General features: G+C 39.7%; 1 protein-coding gene across 1 annotated transcript in view; it reads left to right on the forward strand.

Moving 5' to 3' along the window:
• The window catches only part of loxl2a (lysyl oxidase-like 2a), a 34791-nt gene extending 15325 nt beyond the window's left edge, over positions 1–19466 (forward strand). The window contains exons 4-14 of the mRNA XM_079861661.1: positions 3061–3269; positions 4512–4728; positions 8359–8542; positions 11595–11746; positions 11848–12015; positions 14637–14802; positions 16547–16787; positions 16906–17021; positions 17732–17868; positions 17944–18055; positions 18730–19466. Coding sequence (XP_079717787.1) covers positions 3061–3269; positions 4512–4728; positions 8359–8542; positions 11595–11746; positions 11848–12015; positions 14637–14802; positions 16547–16787; positions 16906–17021; positions 17732–17868; positions 17944–18055; positions 18730–18794 — 1767 coding nt within the window. The 3' untranslated portion in view covers positions 18795–19466. The remainder of the gene's footprint in view (positions 1–3060; positions 3270–4511; positions 4729–8358; positions 8543–11594; positions 11747–11847; positions 12016–14636; positions 14803–16546; positions 16788–16905; positions 17022–17731; positions 17869–17943; positions 18056–18729) is intronic.
• The last annotated feature ends 49 nt before the right edge of the window (positions 19467–19515 follow it).

A 19515-nucleotide genomic window follows, 5' to 3' on the forward strand; every position in this document is an offset into this window, starting at 1 on the left:
TTAAACGTTCTCCACAAACCTGCACAATCAACAAGCGTTTTCACTCCAAGTCCCTGGAACAGGCACGTGGAGGACCAATGTGAAACACGAGGCAGGAAGTGAATTAGAGAGGAGATTTTAACTTCACGTCTGCACCAGACACCGTCACCTCTCACTCGCCCACCTCGAGAAGCCCTGCGGAGGAACATTAATGGCATGTAAATATTTTGATATCTGGATTCCATGAATGTTAAAAGAAGGTGGTTCTGTCCCAGCTGGCACCTCAGGAACTGAGGAATGTCTGGACGACGAGGGGCTTCCTCTCCCTCATTTAGTCTTGCTGCTACCGTTTTCATCATGTACACATGCTCTTAAACGCAGTCAGATGTGGGAATGGTTTCTCACTTATATGAATGACTGTAAGTGCGTATGTCTCAGACGTACCGCTGTATATGAGCTGACAGACAGCATTTACAATCACAAAGACCTCTTTGTTGGGTCTTATTACTACCAAAAAGCCACATGCCACGAAGGAAAGGTGACGTGATTTAATGAAATCTGTTTGGTCGTACACTTACTTTTAGATTATTAGCAGTGGGTTAGTCACTTCACAGTTCATTTAAGCACTGTAGATAGTCGCGTATGGCGAGGGGTTTGCTTCCCAAAGGAATGTACATATTGACAAAAATGTATACCTGTTTTTTTGTGTATAAAAGCACCTGTCAAATGTGAGAATGTAGATATCTGTAATGAGTCATGTTATTTGTGCATCTAGTGAACATCTTTAAAAGGGGGTTGAACATTCAATAATCACCTTTAAAAGGTAGTGCTGTAGTGACAAATTTCAGAATAGGAAAAAATACTTTGTATAAAAACACATTAGCTGCGTCTGAAATCACATTCTGTCTAGTAGGCACTACATTTGACGAGGAACTTACTATATAGTTCTATATAATATGAATGTATAGTATGAATGAAATTTGGACCCACTACATTCGCCATGTTGTCATTGTCATGTGACTTACTTCTTCAGTTGCGTCGTTTCACTGCCATTCTCAAATCATCTTATGAATACTATGTATTCAGTCATACTACTGTTTTCAGAGACTGTTTCTCACGTACTATGTAGGGAAGAAGGCATAGTCAGAGGCAGGGACTGAACAAATCGATATGCTTTGACCTGAACTACAGTGTTGATAGCTAATGGGTGTCTAGCACTAAATCAGTATTTTATTTATACAGCAATGTCAGACTTTTTTTCTTGCATTAGATAAAGAGGACTGTTATTTGGAGTAGTTTGCTTCATTTCATTTATTTTAAAGTGACTTACGGTACAATTTAAGTTCACATTTCATCATCACCATCTGTGTTCACTGGTAATTGAACCCACAACCTTGCCATTGCTAGGGCTTTGCTCTACCAATTGAGCTACAGGCAACCTTAGACTTGACTTAGATTTAAAGCCTTGATGGCTCCTGTCAAACTTGTCATCCTATCAATCAGGGAGATTATAACATTGCCTTCATTGTTAGTCGCTGCATGTCGGGTCTTGGACCAGACATTCTTCAAGCTTCACAAGGCGCAAACTGTTGGTTCAAATGTTGTGTACAGAGAACATTCTCTGTTAGCCTGATATTTTATCCCTTAAAAGGTGCTTGATGTATCACCGAACTCCTGCATGGCATTTTGATCGGTAGGTCTACTACAGCTGGCGAAGGATTGCATATATATAGAGATTTATAAACATTCCAACTGTATTTTTTTAATCAGTATGTTGAAAAGAAAACAAATGTACCTGTGCTATTATCGTAGATCAACCTCTGAAATTTGACAAAGTCTGAGATTGATTAAGCAGGGCTTCTCTTTGGTGTAAAAATATGCTGTGGAAGGGTCTGGTTTATTTAGGCGGAGGTCACGCTATCGGTCAACAGGCATGGACTCTTCCTCACATATGGCTGGATGACCCCGTCCCACACCCTCAGCTTCAACAGTCAGCTCTTTAGTTTCCTCCAGACTTCCAGTGCTTAAGAAAACAGGGATGTGTCTGACTTGAGAGCCCACTTCAACTCAACCCATTGGTCTGGCCTTTATATAGTAATATTTACATTTAACTCAGTTCTGCTCACTCTGCGTCTAGAGCATTTAGGTCCACGTGAGGCCACCACATTCCTTTGGTTTTAGCCCGCCGGCCAACTTTCTCTCTCTCTTTTCTTTCATGCACACACATGCACATCAACACACGCTGAAAGTAAATTAGGAGTAAATTATGTTTACCGTGGTCAGTTAAAACATCCTGTAACCACCTCCTTGTTAATACTACAACATTGCTGGTGGTTTTACACATCTAAAACATTCCTTTTAGTTGATATCACGGCAAACAGCCCTTGTGAGAACACGTGAGCTATAGCAACAAAACTGTAAAAAGTGATCAGATGACTTAAGTAAATAAACTTTATGCGTAATTGAAAAAATTACGTTTTGTGGAATTGTCAAGTTCACATAACTTAATTTTTTTCAATTACACATGACGTTTATTCACTTAATTTTGGCAGCGGGTTTCCTCACTTTTTGTACAGTAAGTCTGATCACAGACAGTGAAGGATGCTTTTGAATTATTATTTCTCCAAGCTATAACATTCCTGTAAATGAATGGATTGGATGACAGAATCATGAGTTTCTGTAAAAACAGTTCATGAAGGTCGAACACAACCCCTCAAAATCTAGGTTAACCACCACAAGACTGGTTAAGAATGTTTTGAGAGCATTTCTGAAGTGACATTGAACTGATGTTTTAGGTCAAATTCCAACTTTGACCTTGTTTCAGGAACCATATCTGATCAGCCTTGTCAAATGTGAGTCATGATTTATCTGGCTCCTGCTTATCTGGCTCCTCAGATTCCACCCTGCAGGAGTGGAAGACACTCTTAAACAGTGACTAAAACATCTCCAAAACTTTCCCCAAGTGGTCTACTGCTACTTGAGGAAGTGACCTGAATAAATAGTTCATGTTGGCCATTCTGGGAATATTGTGGGAATTCTGCTAATGAACAATAAAGTTTTCTTTTGTTTCTTCCTCTTAAGACTCTTGAAGAACGGGTGGAAGAAATCCGTATAAGACCCATATCGTCTCACCTCAAGCGCATCCCAGTCACTGAAGGCTATGTGGAACTGAAAGAACGGGGAAAATGGAGGCAGATCTGCGATGAGGAGTGGACCCCCTTTAACAGCCGAGTCGTCTGTGGAATGTACGGATTCCCTGGAGAGAAGAACTACAACAACAAAGTCTATAAGTAAGGAAAAGTCCCCACTGTTTTTGCTTTGTGTGAAAAATGGGCATGAGCCAAACATGAATTAGAGGACATAATGATAATTACTTTTCATCTCCCTGTGAAAAAAGATGAAAAGCTTATTATGATAAAATGAAAAATGAAGAAAAAAACAAGAAAGAAGGCAAACACACAATGTCAAAAACATTGCATGGAGAATTTAAGGTTTCCCCTAAAGTACTATTAACTTTGTAAAGTTTAAAGTTACCATGCAAACATGCAGTAAGAGTTATTTCGTCCTCGGATGTGTGTGAACGCCTCCGAAGTGAATCATGGCCAGATTGTTTCCCAACATAATTCTTGGCCGTTTCCCATCTAGCAGAGAACATTGTGTTTCCTCTGTAACTCTGTGAAGAACATTTAACTGTAAAACTCTAACCACATCTGTACACTAAAATACACTATTACATAAAAGTTTATAGCCAATGTCCTCATTTTTGTATACGTTTCCAAAAATGGAGCATTCCAGGAAATAAGCGTTCTGAATATGTTTTTTTTTTTTTTTATGTTTTCATGGGTTTATTTCTAAACTAAGCCATATACTAAAGAAAGTAATGTCTGGTGATATTTAAAGGTGAGGTATGTCTATGTTTGTTTGTTTTGGAATATTTCATAAAGATGCAGTGTTTCAGCCACTGGCAATGTGACCTCACTTTTCCTCAGTGACAGTCCATGTATTTTAAGTCTAGGCCTACAATGTTATTCATGCCATTGATAAATCTATTTCGCAATGAATAAGACACCCTATGGACATCATAAATTGCATTGCCTTACATCACAGTCAACGTATAGAACCAAAAAGAATATTGACACTTCAGAAAAACAAAAAACAAAAGATTCTCACAAATTAAGCACTCTTGTGTTGAACCCAGAACATGCTGTACTTATTAAATTAATATTTAATGGTTTCCTGATCTGGAGGAAAGGAAACCTGCGGGCTTCACAGCTTGTTTGAGTCTTGATTTAGGATTTAGGATTTTCTCTGGACTGAAGAATCATGGGAAATGTCCTATTTTCTTGGATTAGCACAACATTACTGCTACAGGCAATGTTTGATCACTATAATAATCATAACAGATGTTCCTCTGAATCATTGTTGTGACATCCTCCAAAACAAGAATGAATCACTGAAATATGTATAATACTCCATAATTTAATGATGATTTTATAGCACAAGTGAGGTTTCTCTGTGGCTCTGTTTTACAGATCACTGTCCATGCGTAAAAGAAAGAACTACTGGGGTTTCTCAGTGAACTGCACAGGAAATGAAGCCCACCTGTCCAGCTGTAAACTGGGCAAACCCCTGGAGCCCAAGAGGAACGGCACTTGTGGACGTGGCCTGCCTGTGGTGGTCAGCTGTGTGCCTGGAAGGGCTTTTGCCCCCTCATCCTCCACTGGCTTCCGCAAGGCCTACAGACCAGAGGTTGGTAGTGTCAAATTTGCATTAACATCCTTATGATTTGAGAGGTTGTAGCTATTAGCACTGCTTTGCGCCACAATAAGAAGTGACACTGGAAATCTACAGAATCTCCTACAAATCTACAGTGTCATCAACAATGGAAAAGTCATTTCTGATTGTCTTTCATAAGGCGTTTTGGTTAGCATTGGGCTCACCAACTACTTGTTGATAAAAAAGCCATTATATAGGCTATATTACAATTTAAAAGCATTTTTAAAATGTATCATTTAGCGATCTAGTGTTTTGAGTGGCTGTACCAACTAGCGCTGCTTTGCAACGTAAGGACTTATACTGGAATAAAAATAGCTATAATCTACACTGTCATCATTTATAAGATTGTGAAAAAAAAAACTCTGGTAGCTTTGGGCTCACCGACTACTTGTTTGTACTAATAAACAAAATATTGAACTACTTTATAGTAGGCCTACTGTATATTACAGTAAGCCTTAGGCTTTGTAGAACATATACAGCCTGGAAAATAGTTAGTCAATAGCATAGACTGTAAAAAAAGATGGACGACGCCCCTTAACTCTCTTCCATTGGTGAAAAGTGAAGCCGCCAAAGTCCTAATATGGCGCTGACATCTTGCGCAGGTTTGGGACCTGCTTCTGCGCAGTAGTGAGCAGGAAGTAAATCCGCGATATCAAGGTCCCGCCCTCACTCCCGCAGAAACGATTAATACAAAGTTTTATGTGTGAAATAAACAGTTATGGACATGAAGAAATTAAAGTTGAAGCTCCAATCTCCTCCCGAAAATCCCAAAAAAGTCCGTTGGTGCCTTAGTGACTACTTCGTTTAGAGAATCTGTCAATCACAGCTGTCAATCATGACGTCACATTCACGTTTTTATAGCATCAAATAACTAACTAAGACCAAACTTATTTTAAAAAAAAACCAAACACTTAAACTTAAATCAGTGTGATAAAAACTATCTAAAATGACAGAAAATATCTTTGAAAATTTTTTATTTGAAGTATAATTTGATTGTTTGGTTTCCATTGTGTCCAGTAGACTTCATAGGGAGGCGGGGTTTGTAACCTATACTAGGACCAGCCACTGGGAGGCGACCAAGACGCTTTGGCTTCACTTTTCAGCATTTGTGCGGCATGCTTGATCAATAGCTATGTTTCCATCTACCTATTTTTATGTGCATTTAACTCAGCTCTGCTCATTCTGCGTCTAGAGCATTTTTAGGTCCATGTGACGCCGCTGGCCAACTTTCTCTCTCTTTTCTTTCATGCACACACATGCACATCAACACATGCCAAAATTAAATTAGAAGCCTCAGTCTTCCTCTTATGTTTACTGTGGTCAGTTGAAACATATCAATTGAGGCGGATAATTTTTTTATCTAATAAAAAAACATGCGCATAAACTATGATGGAAACACATTTACCGAATAAATTCCTCAATGAGCATCAAAAAAGAAATGTGACTGCACGATAGGACATCATACCTGGACTAGACCGATCTCGTTGCACAGCATCTGAAATGCTGTTTTGATCATTCTGAAATGCCTTAGCAAAGTCTGTTGTTAAAGTGGTTCGGTATAATTACATCCCATAACTGTCTTACACGACTTTGTTCCCAAACAGCAGGCATCCACCACCGAAAGCAAGATAACATAACCAGGTTTATTGCGTTTCATCTGCACAAGTAATTTATACGAAAAAGACCCACCGTGGCTTTTCCTACTGCAGTAAATAAACATTTTCTTAGTGATAATTTGCCACCAGTTTATCAGGAAGTAACAATTTTGTTCTCTTCATCTCTCTGGATGGAATCTGTGTTTTATTCGCAAATGCTTTATGCGATATTCCAATTTAGCGCATAAGTTAAATTCACAACTTTAGATGGAAACATAGCTATTGGCTAGCCTGGAAATCCAGACCTAAATCTAAAAGATTAATGGTCTGGCGTCGACTAATGAAAATCGCCCAGCTCGAGGGGCGGCACCAAGCAAGCATCTCACTGCACGCAATTGGATAACACTACGACCAATCACAACAATAAACCCCATACGCTTAGCTACCAGCGGAGCTAACTGGTAGATTATACTCTTACCATATCCGTTCGGCAAAACAGCAAAAACGTCCTTCTTGCAAAGGAACGATTCGAGCGGCGTCTTCTGTTCCTGTTTTAGATAAAAAGCCAAGTCTAACTCGTTCATTGTAGCGGCCAAAGCTGTTTCAAACAACTGGTATTCATCCATAGCCATCTTGCAATGTTTACTAATGACTTCGACGTCACATCGCTGTCGTATCTGTTTAGCTTGCCTCTGGCCCGCCTATATCAGATAACCCGATGTGATTGGTGCAGCATAGATCGAGGGGCATATTTAATGAGCTCCATTACTCGACACTAGAGTAACTCGCTGAGCAAATTCAACTTGTGCTTTCGCAAGAACTCCGGATTTCCAGGGTAGCTATTGGCATGTGTTGGAAAGTTTTCTTTCATCGACGCAAGACAAGGAGACGTTGGGATAAGCAGTAGTGATTTAATGGGATCTTCGCTGTGTGTCATCTGTAGTGTTCTTCCAAGTCTAAAGTACATAACTTTACATGGTGTCTTATAGGCATTTTAGGAGGAGGGACTTTTGAAGGTGGAGACAAATTCAAACAAAGCATGTAACAGGTTTATGTAACACCCTAGACTGAGGGTCTGGCCAATCCTAATTCAATCAGCATAAGGCTCCAAGAGCCATTTGGGCTCCGAAAGCCATTTGCAGAACAAAAGGTGAGATTCTCAGTGAATCATTCGTGTGCTAATCCCATCCGTCTGAGTGAAACTGGGGCTCCAAGAGCCATTAAAGACAAAGGCAGGAAATGCAACTTTTCTGAGATCTTAACCTTAAAAGCTAAATACAATATTTGAAATAGATTCTTAAAATTTGTTATTCTTCACATGCACAACATTCAGAGCATGAAGTTCACATTAGCAGCCTCATGATTCTGGTGGTACAGTAGCTATAGCGCTGTTTAGTAGTAAAGTAAGGAGTAACGTTGGAATAAAAATAGCTTTCCTAAGAATCACAATCATCAGCAATGACATCATGAAGCAAAATTATCTTTGGACTGTCTTCCATCAGCTGTTTCCTGGTAGCTTTGGGTTCAAAGACTATTTGTTTGTACTTTTGCGCACATGCAAATTTAATTAATTTTCAGTTTTTTCCTTCTGTCTGTCTGTAGATAGTTGTATGTTGAACTCTAGGGTTACACTCCCTCAGACATGATTTGTGGTTGTGGAATGTTTAGCGAGTCTGTTTTTCTCATCTATTGGCCTCTTGCTCACATTTCTGGAAAGAATCGCTTCTTCTTCCAATATTTTCCTGTATATTATCATGTTCATTCAGCCTGGATGTCATAGAGACATTTGAAAAGCCATGTAGTTTGAATGAAAAGGAAATTACATAACATTCAAGCGCGTCACCAGAGAGCTGAAGTGAGTGTGTTTATACTGGGCATGGGAAAAAAATTCAGGCTGAATCACCTGCATCAGATCCGTAGACGGAGAGAGCTAGACTGAACAAACACTGGTCACTGAGGTTGTGTGGATTGATCACCCCGCTAATTTACTCCCTGTCTGATTTCCCAGCAACCCCTGGTTCGTCTGCGGGGAGGTGCGAATATCGGTGAAGGGCGAGTGGAGGTGCTGAAGAATGGTATTTGGGGAACGGTCTGTGACGATAACTGGAACCTGAGGGCCGCTACCATCGTGTGTCGAGAGCTGGGCTTCGGGAGCGCCAAGGAGGCTCTCACTGGAGCGAAGTTAGGGCAAGGTTAGTATGTCTTCTCTTGCACAATACATTATATCAGTGGTTCTAAAATGGTGGATCACGGGGAGGATTGGGAGTCGATCCTAAAACAACCAGATTTTAGATTCCGAAGAATTTCGAATCAAGAGTCTACTCCCTTACCTTGATTTCCAAACTACTACATGTCCCAGGAGAGCCTTAAGAACTAGTAGAGGGAATTTTGATTCATTCCATTGTCTCCATTGATTCTGTTCACCAAAATGACTCAGATTCGTTCACTAATTCATTTGGTGATTTTTTTTTTACACCATTACGCTACTAGGTGCTGATGAGTGAGTATCTTTTTGAATATTATGAGTGATTCCTTCAATCATTCACTCAACAGATTCATTCAAAACCTGATTCAGAATGTAATCTTGGAATTGCAATTCTTGGAAAATACGAATATAAATATAATGCTTATATAATATAATGCATGCATAGCTTATATTTCACAACAGGCTCTCAGAAATCTCTAATATCTAAATTTTGGAACGAAAATATTGATGAAACCCATTAAGCAGAAAGCAACTATCAGTCAGTCACACATTGTTATTTTCAAAACAAACAGCATCTACGGCAGCCTCTGTCTCTGGCATTTACCAGAAAGTCATGGATCACCGCCCTTTACTAAAGTGTCTTTGATCAGACGCATGAGAGGCAGATGTGAACATTCTTTGGCCAGGAGACTCATGTATAATGTAACATCTGTTCTCCAACTGCATGTGCAGATAGCTGCTCCTCAGCTGATGTTTGTACAGGTCCTTAGTTGATTTTAAAATCCATTTTCAGTGAATTTGCTGAGAGATAACATGAAATATTTACATGCGAGCTTGTACACTTTTATTTTATTCCTGTGCATATGCAAATACTGTAATTAAAGGGTTAGTTCACCCAAAATTCTGTCATTAATTACTCACCCTCATGTCATTCTAAACCCGTAAGACCTTTTAAGGCTGCATTTAGTCATGTTTTCAGAAATTGAGAGCGAAGTCAACAACTCTTTGCTTATTCTAGTCTAAACAAATACAAACCTTCTGCAGTTCTCCTAAAACATCCTCTTATAATCCGTTTATGCACAGTTATTACTGTCATCAGATGTGGTCAGCAGAGAACATCAGATAAACAAAATTGTTTGCTTCATCTAATGGAAAAAAAAACATGTTTCATGTGACTCCAATGAGTGGCATTTGGTTGAGACCCAGATAGACTAAACGTCGACTGTAGACATTAGGGAACGTCGATTGTAGACGAGACCCAGATAGACTAAACGTCGACTGTAGACGTTCGGGGACGCCAATTGTAGACGAGACCCAGATAGACTAAACGTCGACTGTAGACGTTCCGGGACGTCGATTGTAGACTTGACCCAGATATACTAAAGGTCGACTGTAGACGTTCCGGGACGTCGATTGTAGACGAGACCCAGATATACTAAAGGTCGACTGTAGACGTTCGGGGACGCCGATTGTAGACGAGACCCAGATAGACTAAACGTCGACTGTAGACGTTCCGGGACGTCGATTGTAGACGAGACCCAGATAGACTAAACGTCGACTGTAGACGTTCCGGGACGTCGATTGTAGACGAGACCCAGATATACTAAAGGTCGACTGTAGACGTTCTGGGACGTCGATTGTAGACGAGACCCAGATAGACTAAACGTCGACTGTAGACGTTCCGGGACGTCGATTGTAGACGAGACCCAGATAGACTAAACGTCGACTGTAGACGTTCCGGGACGTCGATTGTAGACGAGACCCAGATATACTAAAGGTCGACTGTAGACGTTCTGGGACGTCGATTGTAGACGAGACCCAGATATACTAAAGGTCGACTGTAGACGTTCTGGGACGTCGATTGTAGACGAGACCCAGATAGACTAAACGTCGACTGTAGACGTTCCGGGACGTCGATTGTAGACGAGACCCAGATATACTAAAGGTCGACTGTAGACGTTCCGGGACGTCGATTGTAGACGAGACCCAGATATACTAAAGGTCGACTGTAGACGTTCTGGGACGTCGATTGTAGACGAGACCCAGATAGACTAAACGTCGACTGTAGACGTTCCGGGACGTCGATTGTAGACGAGACCCAGATAGACTAAACGTCGACTGTAGACGGTCCGGGACGTCGATTGTCGACGAGACCCAGATAGACTAAACGTCGACTGTAGACGTTCCGGGACGTCGATTGTAGACGAGACCCAGATATACTAAAGGTCGACTGTAGACGTTCTGGGACGTCGATTGTAGACGAGACCCAGGTAGACTTAGAGAAACAGAGAAAAATTGACTACACGGTTTAGTGAGATGATGAGGAGAGAACAAAGATGCAGGATCACTGGACTAAAAATAACATTAACTTCCAAAGATCCTAATGCTAGGAATGTGGTTATATTCATTTTTAACTATGTGAATGTCTCAGCTGAGCATTATTTATTTGTAGTTCAGTACATTTCACTGTGGATACTTTGGTAAATCAGTCGCAATTTCGGTGCAGGCTTTGCAAACAGACTTTTACGAAATGGACTCAACAGTAATCCGACCAAATGTAAGTCACTGGGTTAATTCTAATGTCTGATCTGTGACCAGTGATTTCTGATATGTAATGATTCATGTACAGTCGGATGGTCTTTGTCTATGTGTCAGTAAATCTTCACATTGATGCTCTTTGTAGGATGAAAATAATCTGTTATTTAAACCGTGATTAAATTATATATAGAAAACGATCAAAGAACGCTCCCTTTACAATTGATGGAGCTGTCAATCAAACAGCACAAGTTTATCAGTGACTGAGTTCGGGACTCTTGCCACTGTTACAATCAACGAATCTCTTATTTACATCGTGTTTGCACTTTCTCAGACACGCCCCTTCAAACAGAGCGTTCGAATCAGAGGGGTAAAATCAGGGTTGGAAAGATTTCTAAATTTTGAAAATGTTTGTCCCCTTAAGATAATCCACAGATAAGACAATACAATTATTTAAACTCAAATTTCCTGTCCATTAACACCCTATTTTATGTTTTCCTTAGGAATGGGTCCGGTCCACATGAACGAGGTGGAGTGCTCTGGATTTGAGAAATCTCTCACTGACTGCTACTTCAATAATGATGCGCTGGGCTGCAGTCATGAGGAAGACGCTGCTGTACGCTGCAATATACCTGCCATGGGTTTCCAGAAGAGGGTGAGGACTCTTAAACGTTTACTTCATATTCCGTTAATGTTCTAACAATAGTTAGAAATTCATGAATCAGTAAAAGTGATGGATACTTTTGACTTCAACAGATACGTCTAAGCGGAGGAAGAAACCCCCTCGAGGGACGTGTGGAAGTTCTCGCTGAGAAGAACGGTTCTTTGGTTTGGGGAACCGTTTGTAGTGAAAACTGGGGGATTATAGAGGCAATGGTGGTCTGCAGACAGCTGGGATTAGGCTTCGCCAACCATGCGTTTCAGGTAAATTCACATCACTCTCTTGAACTTGAATCCATTGAATCTGTACACAAAATTCATGTTCACATGGAGTACTATTAAATTGTCCAGATTTCACCCATGAGAATTCATTGAACAATGGTAAATGTGACCGCAACTTGAGAGTTTTCCACTCTCCATCCTTCTCATGAAGGTCCACCTTCAATAGTGTTTAACAATCAATATCCCCAAGGCATCGTTTGAGTCATCATGATAGTGTTCATAGCATATGGGACTATTTTGGAGTGTTCGGTGTAGATGAAGAACTTTAATAAAGGCACACACCATGGCACAGAGCCGGTGTGGCGTCCCCATTTCATCCAAAAGTTTGCTGGATGCCATAATCCTATTAAATCCCATTTATTTAAATCATAATTGAATGTGCATGTAAGATCACACAGACTTTCAAGAGCTGACATGGCAGGACTGGAGACAGATCATTACCAGCCCAGTGACAAACTCATGGTGATTATAGGTCTGGAAACTATTATTGCATTAGAAACGGTATGGAAGGAATAGTTTGATGGGTGGTTTTATGAGTGGAAATTGGAAAACGCTTCTGCAGGCTAATGCCATGATTAAGAGTTATTATGATGATTGACTGAAATTTGCCACTAGCTGATGCATATGGCCGCATGTCAAGACATTATGGCCGTAATGGCTTCGACCTAGGGACACAAAGCAGTTAAATATAATGCAACTCATTATAGTTCTTAGAGTGTTCTGAAAAAGCTAGCGTGAATGATCCATGCAAGTTTATGCTGTGTGGTGTTGATTTAACTGTTGCCCTGCTTAAAAATAAACACCTTAAACCAGCCTAAACATTTTGCTTATTTAGTCTCCCAGCCCGGTCAGACAGTCTATTTGCTGGTTTTAAAGGGTTTTAGGCACATTTCAACTGGTCAGACTGAGAGCCCATCTAAACTAGCTAAGACCAGCTTAAACCATCTTAGGCAGGTTTAATTTTTTTCAGGTGAAGTTAGTCAAGTATCATGATCTTCCTTGTTTAGTGGCTGATGTCCAGTGAAGGCTTTTTCTCCTTATGAACTTTATTCGTTTTAAATAAAATAAAGTCCATCCTGTTCCACGAATACACTACCAAACTACCAAATGCGACACTTAAGACATACAGTACTTTTAAAGAATCCTGAAAAAAAAGATTAAGCAGCACAACCATTTTCAGCATTTATAATAATAAGAAATGTTTATTGAGCATCAAATCAGCATATTAGAATGATTTCTGAAGGATCATGTGACACTGAAGACTGGAGTAATGATGCTGAAAATGCAGCTTTGATCACAGGAAGAAATTACGTTTTAAAATATATTAAACAGTTTTTTAATTTATAATAATATTTCACATTATTATTTTTGATCAGATAAATGCAGCTTTGGTGAGCATAAGAGACTTAAAAGCATAAAAAAAGAGATTTAATTTATGCATTAACTTAATAGTGAGGTTTGTACACTTTGACATGCTGTTGGTCACGTTTTCAGACTGTTACCTAAGCTCAAAAAGTGCAAGATACAACTTCCAGATGTCTGAGTGGCCATTAAACATGATTTGTCTGACAGTCTGGACCGGTGGGTCTTTCCAGACAGCATGTGTGGAAGGTTTTCAACAATGCACATGGAAAGTCTGACAGAATGTGCCCACATTCCCCCTTGCCCACGCTGGGAGTCCTGTGGGCTTATCTATCAGAGGAGGCTGTGACTCAGCCCTGGTCAGCCTGGGACACAACACATGGAAAACAGAACATAACACTGGATGATTACTCATTACGAACATATGTTTGTGCAGTCATGAACACTGACAAAGACTTTCCCGACCTTGTGGGGTACGGGACGTCTTGTGTTTCAAACCTCTAACCTTATGCAACAGCTCTAATGAAAAGCAATCTTGAGAGCAGATGCTCAGGATCATGCAGTCGATCTGTAAAACGTGACTGAACAGCCCTCGTGTGGTGAGGAGGTGTAATGACACCCAGATATCCATCTTCAATATTCAGTTTCAAAACACTAACATGTTTCTTTCCGATGTCATTGAAAAACAAAGCAATATCAAAAAAGCACCTTAAAGGTATTCTATGTGTTACATTCCAGTTTTGTGTGAAGAACAGACTGAAAGTGAAGTTGACAATCTGCCTGAATCAATGACCGAATCAATTGTTTGTCAGTTGTTTTCAGTAAACTGATTGATTTGCCTCGCAAACCGAACTGATTCCTTTACAAATTGATTTCTTCCCAATTGTGACATATATCCGAGTGAAATGACTTCTCGAACAAGAAAAAATGTAGAGCGGGACTTGATTTTGTCCATGTGGAATTGATTGGATGGTCGGGATGGTTGTGGTTTTCTATTGGTCAATCTCATGTGAGTGACAGGTTGATCCCGCCCTTGCAACACATCATCAGAGAAGAGAAGAGATGCCATTGCAAGAGTGAGGGGAAGTTATTGTGATTGAAGATTATGAGGACACATTAATTTTTTTTAATGTGATTTCATTGTGACTTTAAAATGAGAATGTTAATAATATGTGATTTAAATTTCACCAATAATTCCTATTATAATCTCACCGACTAATATTTATCATGTGTTTATATAGGAGACGTGGTACTGGGCTGGAGATGCAAATGCAGACAATGTTGTGATGAGTGGGGTCAGATGCTCAGGAACTGAGATGAGTCTTCCTCAGTGTCTTCATCACGGCAAACACATCAACTGCCCGAAAGGAGGAGGACGCTTCGCCGCTGGGGTGTCCTGCTCTGATAGTGAGACAATCACCTCTTATTGATTATCATTCTCTTAAGAATAGTGATATAACTCCGTCTGTATCAAGCTTGATGTAATAGTAGCCTAAAAAGCAGCACCAAAAGAAATTGTTGTTTCCCACAATGCAATGCACTCCACTTAACCTTTCATTTCAACTGTGACAAATAAAGGGGTGGTTGATTATGATTTCACTTTTCTAACTTTAGTTAGTGTGTAATGTTGCTGTTTGATCATAAACAACATCTGCAAAGTTACAACGCTCAAAGTTCAAAGCAAAGGAAGATATTTGCTTTTAAAGAAATCGCTTTTTAAGGACTACAACAAACGGCTGGTAGAGACTACACCACATTCCCCCCGGGTTAGTGACATCACTAACCCTAAAATTTACATAAACCCCACCCCCGGGAATGCGATTTATAGATTATCATGACAGAATTTGCTAATCAATGACTAGAAGATAGTTAACTCTACATCAGCTACATAAATTTAAACATAAACAAAAAAAGTTTTTGAAATTTTCAGGACACAAGCTGTTGTAGCTCCGCCCCCTGTGCCGGGAGCAGCAGCTCATTTGCATTTAAAGGGACAGACACAAAAACGATGCATTTTTGCTCACCCTTAAAAAGTGACAATTTTAACATGCTATATAAAAATATCTGTGGGGTATTTTGAGCTGAAACTTAACATACACACTCATCAGACATCAGAGACTTATTTTACATCTTGTGAAAAGAGCATTATACCACCCCTTTAACATTAAGTAATAAATTATTTGAACATTAATGTTTAACTCTTTCCCTGCCACAGTTGCCAGCCACCACCAGCATTTTTGATAATATTAAAAAATATTTAGCTTTATAAATATCTGAACATATATCAAAAGAAAGAAGAGTCTCTGATTTTAAACAATTTTTTTTTTTTTATTATAGCTTCGTGCAGTCTTTAAAATCAACACTTAAATGTTGGTAAGTTTCATAAAAAAAGCAACATTTGAAACAAATAGCTGAGAAAAAAAATCTTAATCTTTTAATCTTACATACTGTTTAGGATGGATAGTATGGACATTGAGACGCAGGGTACAATGTGCATACGCAATACTTTTATCGCTTGTTTCTGCTTCTTCTCCTGTGTTTTGATCCGGAGATTATGCACTCTTTCAGTAGATGTGTAATAGCGTCGTCCCCTACCGTATAACAGTGAAAACACAGAAAGCCAGAAAATTCCGTCAATGGCGGGGAAGTGTTGTTCTCATAAATGACCGAAAATTGCGTAAATGGTGGAATTTTTTAAAAATGAAAATTTGCTTTCATTAGTTCAAAACTTTGGGGTTGGTAAGATGTTTTTTAAAGAAATTAATACTTTTATTCATGAAAGATGCATTAAATTGATCAAAAGTGACATTTAAAGACATTTATGATGTTACAAACGATTTCTATTTCCAATAAATACTGTTCTTCTGAACTTTCTAGTATTTCAAGAATAATCAAATAAATACAGTCTTGGTGAACATAAAAGACTTTCAAAAATAGTGTACTACTGTGCCATATGTAGTAAGAAGTATGCTAGTGTTCCATTCTGAACATGGCTAAACAGCTTTAATATGAAACCTAAACAACTTATATTTTGTGAAACTAAACATAGATGGTAGATCTTCAGGACCAACTAAGCCCATCTGACCTGGTTGTCTAGACTGATATGCATGTGGAATTTGCTCTGTCTGACCTCTGATCTCATCGCTCACAGCGGCTCCTGACCTGGTTCTAAATGCTCAGCTGGTGGAGCAGACCACCTATCTGGAGGACCGGCCCATGTACGCTCTAGAGTGCGCCCTAGAGGAGAACTGCCTGTCCAGCACAGCGAAAAAGAATGACCACGGCTCCTACCGCCGCCTGCTCCGCTTCTCCTCCCAGATCCACAACGTCGGCCAAGCTGACTTCAGACCCAAAATGGGTTACCATGCCTGGACCTGGCACGAGTGTCACAGGCAAGACCATAAACACCTTAGTACACAACAAAGATACACACTAAGACTTAAACACATGATGCCAATATGGCGACGTTTAAAACTTCTGATTGTTGATTTGTTGTGTCTCTGTGTTCAGGCATTATCACAGCATGGAGGTTTTTACACATTATGACCTGCTGAGTCTGAACGGCACCAAGGTGGCGGAGGGTCACAAGGCCAGTTTCTGTCTAGAGGACACTCAATGTGACGAAGGTGAGAACTTCTTACGAGATGGTCCAATAGCGCTAAAGTTACTCAACACTGGTGTTCACACCATGCCGTGATTACGGTAATTGCGAGATTCTGACTTGTAAAAAGCGTTCACGTCCTCGTAGAACTCGTAATTACAACTTATAAACTCTGAATTTTCAGAGAGTTCTGACTTGTACCACATGACCGCTGCAGATTGATAGTGTTGTAATAGAAAAACTTCGTTCTGAGTCCCAGACAGCAACATAGTGTCGGCCCAGATCCGGCCCACATCTGGTACACTTGGATTCTACACGGTCCAGATGTGGGCCGGATCTGGGCCGACACTATGTTGCTGTCTGGGATGTCATGTGTTGTCGTCTCGTAATTACAGTAATTACGACATGGCGTGAATGCAGCGCAAGGCTTTTTTTGATCCATCTGTTTTTATGAAATATCAAGTCGAGCCACATTTATTTATAGAGTGCTTTATACAATACAGATTGTTTCACAGTAACAGACAGAATCAATGATACAAACGTCATCAAATTCAAAATCTGCTTTAAAGCTGCTCTAAAAAAACAATAGTGTCAGAAGACAATTCAGATTAAGTCAGTTCAGTTCAAAGTTCATCAATTATGAAACGAGTTCTATTCAGCCATAAACAGCTCTACAGAAGACGATAGTGTCGTTATTCAGCTCGAAGATCTAATTGGTTGTTTTCTTTGATTCAGGTATTCAGAAACGGTATCTTTGCGCCAACTTTGGTGAACAGGGCATCACTGTTGGCTGCTGGGACACCTACAGACATGACATTGATTGTCAGTGGATCGACGTCACAGATGTGAAACCAGGAGACTATATTTTGCAGGTGCCTTTTTAACTGAAGTGAACTAAAAGTAAAAAGCAGGATTTTTTTTTTTACTAACATGACTCTGTCACACAGGTCGTAATCAATCCTAACTATGATGTAGCCGAATCGGATTATACCAACAATGTCATGAAGTGTAAGTGCCGCTATGATGGATACAGGATATGGACGTACAACTGTCATATAGGTGAGTTGGTTAGAAAAATAATGTATTGAATGTCTGCTTTTCACTTTCTTTTGATATATTGCATGCTCAGATATTCATACAACAAACGTATTCTGGGGGCCATGGACATTTTGTGAAAATGGTCAAAATGGCGGTAGCTGGCAACTTTTTTTTATAAAAGCTGACGGGGAAAGATTTAAAAGACGTTACAAGTAGTGACGGGCACTTTCAAACCAGTGACTAATGCAGTTTGAATCAACAAGGCTTCGTTACATCGCCACTGTTTCGACTTTGCCGCTAGAGTAAGATGATCTCTGCAAACCCATAAACAGTGTCTGTATGGTTTTAACCTGATCTCGGATCAGTTTTATCTCTTATATAAGTCTCATATTGGCCTGTTTAGCCAAGCCCTCCATAAAACAAGACATGCAAATGAATAAAAGAACACGTTATACAGAATATTCCTATTTAATGGTATTAGATTATTCGTTAATTGCATTTAATATATCACTTTCAATCTTGTATTGAAATCTTGTATATCAAGTATTTTTATGCATGTTTTTGTTGCATTTACACTCGAAACAGTGAATTAATTTGCGAAGCAATTGGTTTAATTGATTCAAAGTTTCGAAAAGGTTTGTTTCTCCCATCAGTAGTTAGATGTAAATAATAATACCACCTCTACCACTTTCCAGGTGGCTCGCGGAGTTCAGACATGGACGAATACCCTGGAATGAGCAACCAGTTGCACCTCAGATAGGAGACAGTGAGGAACAACAAAGGCTCTCAGTGGAGGATGCTGCAGGCTGTCACTCAAGACTATTCAAATACGACTGACCACTAGAGACTCCAGCACTTCAACAGGCAGAGACCGCTGCTCTGTAACCCACCTCCAAATATAGACGCAGTCGCTAGGTTGAAGTACAGCTCACGTCCTTTCACGACCCTCGCTATATCAAGCTTGCTTTGTACAGAAACTATTTAAATTCTTTAAATGTACTGTACTTGTTGCATTTCTGTGTTTAAAATGCTAGTTAATTGTTGTAGTGGCTACACACTCGTGCTTTAATGTTCAAACTTGGATCTTCCACAACGTTTCGATTCTTTCTGCATTACAACTTAAGGGATCGCAAAGTCTGCAGTTTCACGAACCAAACGCCACTTGCGGCTGTCAGACTCTTTTGTGGTTAATTCATCAAGCATGTCAAGTAATTTATTGTGTTCAGTCAGGGATTATATTTTGTCAACTTTTGTGTATGCAATGTGAAACTGTAAGAATTTGTTGCAAATTTGTGAAGCATCTACCCTCCGTTCTACGAGGGTACTTATGACCAGTTCAATGGTTTCCAAATATACTGTGTTTATGACTGAACAACACATTTGGTCAAACCATTGCATTGTTTTCTATAATTAAAGCAATTCATGTTTGTTACTTGGAGGATGGTGTTTTTTATGTTAACCATACAACCCATGTATTTTCA

The sequence above is a fragment of the Squalius cephalus genome (genome assembly GCF_949319135.1).
Source record: "Squalius cephalus genome assembly, chromosome: 24".
Lineage (NCBI taxonomy): Eukaryota > Metazoa > Chordata > Actinopteri > Cypriniformes > Leuciscidae > Squalius > Squalius cephalus.